Source organism: Olea europaea, chromosome 12 (assembly GCF_002742605.1).
Source record: "Olea europaea var. sylvestris chromosome 12, O_europaea_v1, whole genome shotgun sequence".
Taxonomy (NCBI): domain Eukaryota; kingdom Viridiplantae; phylum Streptophyta; class Magnoliopsida; order Lamiales; family Oleaceae; genus Olea; species Olea europaea.
The window spans coordinates 27283220-27288355 of NC_036248.1; the positions used below are offsets into that span (position 1 = coordinate 27283220).

The window sequence follows — 5136 nt, forward strand, 5'->3', positions numbered from 1 at the left end:
CAAATTATTTCATATGTACGTCTATCTTTGATAAATCCTACAATTAATTTATGTAATATTTGTTCCTTTATTTCTCTAGGTAAATTCCTAGTTATATATAATGTTATTATTTTTAGTTTATTAGGGATAGGGTTGTAAAATATATAACATCCTTTTTCTTCAATGCATTGATAATAATTATTTATTTTTAAGATTTCCATGATCTCTATGGCTCTGATACCAACTATATGGGTGCTACTATGAGCGAACAAAAATCTAATAATCAAAATATCAAAATTTTTAATTTCATAAATTCTTAAGTAATTCTTCAAAGTCTAATAATGTTTGAGAATTTATAATATCAATATCTGTTATCATATCTATATCTGTTCTAAAAGGTATATCATATTTTGAAATATTTTTCTTCCTTTTTTCCAATTTATCTATAATATCTTGTATATCTTTTATGATTATTGACCTTACAATTCCTTTAGCGAAATTTTCTAATAAGTTTTCTTTAAAACATTTTAATATTTTTACAATTCCTTTAGCAAAATTTTCTAATAAGTTTTCTTTGAAACATTTTAATATTTCTTGTGATGCATATAATTGTTCTTGATATCCTATCTTATCAATTTCTTTTTCAAACTTAATTTCTTTTTTATTTTTAACAACCTTTTTTATATTATATGGTCCTCTCTTATATTTGGGTTTTTCTATTTTATGATTAGTCATTAATAATTCTCACAAATTTTTAGAAAAATTATATGTTAATTTTTTAAGGACTTAAATAGAAGATTTATATTGGATAAAGGGTTTTTTTTAATATTTGTTTAAGGGTATTTTAGGTAATCCAAAATGTTTAGAAAAGTCAAAGGCTATTTTGGAAAATCCTTCCTTTATTTAGGTCAATTTGAGGTATTTCCCCATAAACAATGAACATAATTTGTTAAAATATAAAAATAAATAATTAAATTAAATATTAATAAAACAATTAATATTTCTTTACAGTCATTTTCTTTATTCCATTATCTGTTGATTATTGCGTATAGTAGCAGTTTGTTAGTTTATTTTTTTAATATTTTGGTTTATCAATAATTTCTTACACGTGGTTCTAATATTTAAAATTTTGCAGGATGGAATATCATTTGGACGACGTCGTTAGACAGATCCCAGGTAAAGTTACGTCGAACTGTAACTTTGCCAGCTTCACTTTGGTATTAAATTTACTAGATGATGAACACGCGGACATATTACGTCGATCGTGCTTATGGCCATTGTATTCATTGCGCGACGTACAATTTTCTGGGCAGCTGCTCGATGCCCTACTATGTCGACTGCTGAAGCCAGTTGACGGAGATGCCATCCATTTTAATTTTGGAGGCAAGGTAGCGACATTCTCCATATTCGAGTTTGCCCTCGTCACTGGATTGCGATGTACAGACAAAGAAGCGGGGAGGGCCCGTATTCCAAGGAATAGGAGGCTGTTGAATGAATATTTTCATGGACGGACAACAGTTACTCTAGCACTGTTGAGAGACGCATTTAGGGAATGCGATCAGATGTCTGATAAGTTGAAGCTAGGCTTGGTGCTTATCCTCGAGAGCGTACTCAGATGTTATCACAAGAAAACATCGATTGACATTTTTCATTTGGAGGTTGTTGATGATATTGATACCTTCAATAACTATCCATGGGGACGGAGATGTTTCGTAGATACATTACGCGTCTTCAGGAGGGGATTTTCGATGCCTAATAGGGCTAGGCCCGAGCGCAAGTACGATGCATATGGACTACCGTTGGCGTTGCAGGTATATATTTAAGTTAATGAATTATCTACGATATTTTATTAAATTCTATATTTAATAATTGTAATTTGCTGCAGATATGGGTGTACGAGACTATTCCCATCTTGGCTAGTCGATATGCAAGGAGAGGGGAGACACGCTGCCCTCGAATGCATCACTGGCGAGCACAAGACAAGCCGCTTGCCAAACAGTTATCAGCTCTTCTCGACGATCCTGAGGTACGTATTATATATTTGTGATTTATGTTACATGTCATTTTAAAATCTCAATACATGGTCATTAACTTTGAAATGTCAAAATGTTAGCTTGAAGTCCTTACTGAGTTGGCACCGTCGATCGAGGAGAAGAGTCAGAGTTATATTCGCGAACTGTTTGTTTCGATTGCTCCTGACGATCAGATGCCCGAGTCCAGTGTGGTTCGAGATCGGGTATGTTAATTGAATATAATTTGTTGATGGTATTTTTTATCTTGTAATTAAGTTATTAATTTGTAATTTTTATTCTTTTAGGAGGGTCATCCAGTATCACCTCCGTTAAAGAGATCACGTCCGACGAGGATATCGCCTCCGTCGAGAAGATCATGTCCGGTTGCGCCAAATGTTCAGATGCCTGAGTCGCGTGTGGATCGAGATAGAGTATGTTAATTAAAAATAATTTATCGATTGTCGTTTTGATTTTTTTTAATTAAATTATTCATTTGTAATATTTATTTTTTCAGGAGGGTCGTCCAGTATCACCTTCTGCACCTATTCGTCGTGCTTCGACAGATGATTTGTTCGAACTCCTGACGGAGATGAGAGGCAACATGGCGGAGTTACGAGATGATGTCGCGATGCTACGAGCTGGGTTAGAAAACCTTCATGCTGAGGTTACAGCGATACGAGACGACATAACATGCTTGCGACGGACTGGTGGTTATCGAGATAGAGAGTATGACGGAGGTGTTGGCGGTTCTCGGGATGGAGGGGGTGATGGAGGCGGTGGAGGGTGTGGCCTCGATAGAGATGCGGGAAATGGTACAGGAGTCGGAGGGAGGTGTCGGAGGGGGTACAGACAGAGTAGAGGAGTACAGAGGGGGTGGCTGTGGAGGGGACGGAGGAGGTGGCCCCGATGGTGGAGGAGGTAGGGGTGAAAGGGGTGGAAAAAGTGGTCCCGATGGCCGAGGAGGTGGAGGTCCCTGAGACGGAGGAGGAGAGGACGCGTGTTGTTGACGTGTCGGAGCAGGTGGTTGACAAGAAGTCGAGGATGACATCACAGTACGTCGTTTCTCCATTTACCAAGGAGGCAAAGAGTAGGAGATTCATCGACAAGACGCACCCAATTTATTCAGGGAGGTGGACTACGCCAAGTGGAAAGCTTTCGAGATAGTGTGGAGAACAATTAGGCCCGGGTAAGTATTGTATTTTATAAAATGAGTACAGTACGCAGACGCTGACACTGACACATCTATACTTCTTTTAACAATTTCTTTTCTTATTTTTTCAGTGCCAACCTCACGATTGCTCAAAAGACGATCTCGAACGCTTACAAGTAGTTTCACGACATCACCACTTCGGGACTTAGTTCGTCGACGATGTAAGTGAAGTAGTAATATTGTTATTTATTATGTATACATAATTTTGAATTTATGAAATAAAATAACTTCTTTTTTTATTGTATTTCCGGATGTAGCGCATTGACTTGCCATGGATTTGCTACGAGATCGAGTTGAAAGACGTCCAAAACTGTTCAACATTCCTGGCTGACTCATATTGAACACCGAGTTCATTTGTGTTGTTGACATTAAGTACCAGTCGCTCCAAGCTATAGATAACGAATACATGGTGTCTGTATATATCGTAGGGATGTGGTCGAGTGTCGGGAGAAAGCCATGGGAGGGTTGTACACATCTGTACATGTCAGTGTGTGTGAATCATCATTACATTGCAGTGGAGATCGTATTCGCCGACTCGACTATGTATGTTTACGACCTCGATCATTCATGCCTGACACAAGATCAGCTCAAGCAAAATCTAAAGTCGGTGTCTGTGTTTGTTCTCATAATGGCTAGACGAGCGAACATCACTGTGTAGGACAGACTGACCACCGTGCGGGACATGACGACGACGTGACAGCAAATATCGTAAGCGTTTGTAATTTTATTTTTTTAATTTAAAACTTAGGTTCTAACTAGGGATGGCAATCGGGCTCGCCGGCTCGGGCCGCCCGTGGCTCGGCTCGGGAAAAGCCCGAGTCGGCTCGGCTCGGGGCTCGGTAGACCCGAGCCTAAGCTCGGGCCGAACCCCATTTTGGGGACACAGGCTTTGCTCGAGCCGGCCCGTGAGCTCGCAATCTTTACCAAAAAAAAAAAAAAAAAAAATTATTAAAGGAAAATAAAAATAAATTGAAGGCTTAAAAGGCAGCAAAACTACTGCCTTTTAAAGGCAGCGAACTTAAAAGCCTTTTAAGGCAGCGATTTTGCTGCCTTTTAAAGGTAACAAATCTGCTGCCTTTTAAGGCAGGAGATTAGAAGATTAAAAAAATGGAGAAAACGAGCCTGTCCGGCTCGGCCCGTAAAAAGCCCGAGCAAAAGCTCGGGCTGACCCTTTTTTTTTGGCCGAGCAACGAGCCCACAAAAAAGCTCGCCCATTTTAACCGGGCGGAGCCCGAGCCGAAACTTTAGGCTCGCGAGCCGGCTCGGCCTGGCTCGTTTACATCCCTAGTTCTAACTACACGGTACCAAAGTAATACAATATTGTTTAATTGTATGGGTGATTGCAACTAATCGTCATTAAGTACATAGAATTTTTTAATATAGCAAATAAGGTTGATACAATCAACTAGGCATCGATACAAAATTGGAGAAAAAATTAGTATGTGATTTATTTGAATTTAATGGTGATCCGTAAATATTGACATGTACATTTTTTTATGAAATAATTTTACATATTAACATTTATTTAAACATTGTAAATTTAATTCATTCATTTATAATTACGAAAGAATTGTAAAATGTATATTTGTTTATTTAAATATTTCATGAAGAATGTTAAATGTTTGTGTATATTGTGTATAATGAATAATTAAATAAAGTAAATGAATATTAAATAAATAATACATGTAACCAATTAAAATAGTTAATGAAATATTTACATAAAAAATTAAATCAAATATTAAATAAACACATGGAGAACACAGTATCTTTTAACAAAAGGTCTTCAAATACTATGATTTCAAATACTAACAGAATGTGAAAATAGTAAATATGAATTAAATTTCATTACATATCTGTTGCATTGTTATCTAGAGGAATCTGACTTGTACAAAATCTTCTAGTATACCCTATTGCACTGCACCTATCGCATTTACG

At 37.1% G+C, this 5136-nt stretch overlaps 1 protein-coding gene across 2 annotated transcripts in view; it reads left to right on the forward strand.

Annotated features, from left to right (window-relative positions):
• The window catches only part of LOC111406240, a 12073-nt gene extending 8114 nt beyond the window's left edge, over positions 1-3959 (forward strand). The window contains exons 2-9 of one of the 2 annotated variants that reach the window (XM_023035537.1): positions 1115-1155; positions 1293-1790; positions 1865-2005; positions 2093-2215; positions 2297-2422; positions 2506-3177; positions 3273-3362; positions 3459-3959. In XM_023035537.1, coding sequence (XP_022891305.1) covers positions 1542-1790; positions 1865-2005; positions 2093-2215; positions 2297-2422; positions 2506-2913 — 1047 coding nt within the window. In that variant the 5' untranslated portion in view covers positions 1115-1155; positions 1293-1541 and the 3' untranslated portion in view covers positions 2914-3177; positions 3273-3362; positions 3459-3959. Of the gene's footprint in view, positions 1-1114; positions 1791-1864; positions 2006-2092; positions 2216-2296; positions 2423-2505; positions 3178-3272; positions 3363-3458 lie in introns of both variants that reach the window. The other variant, XM_023035536.1, reaches the window with a different exon arrangement.
• Positions 3960-5136: the final 1177 nt, after the last annotated feature.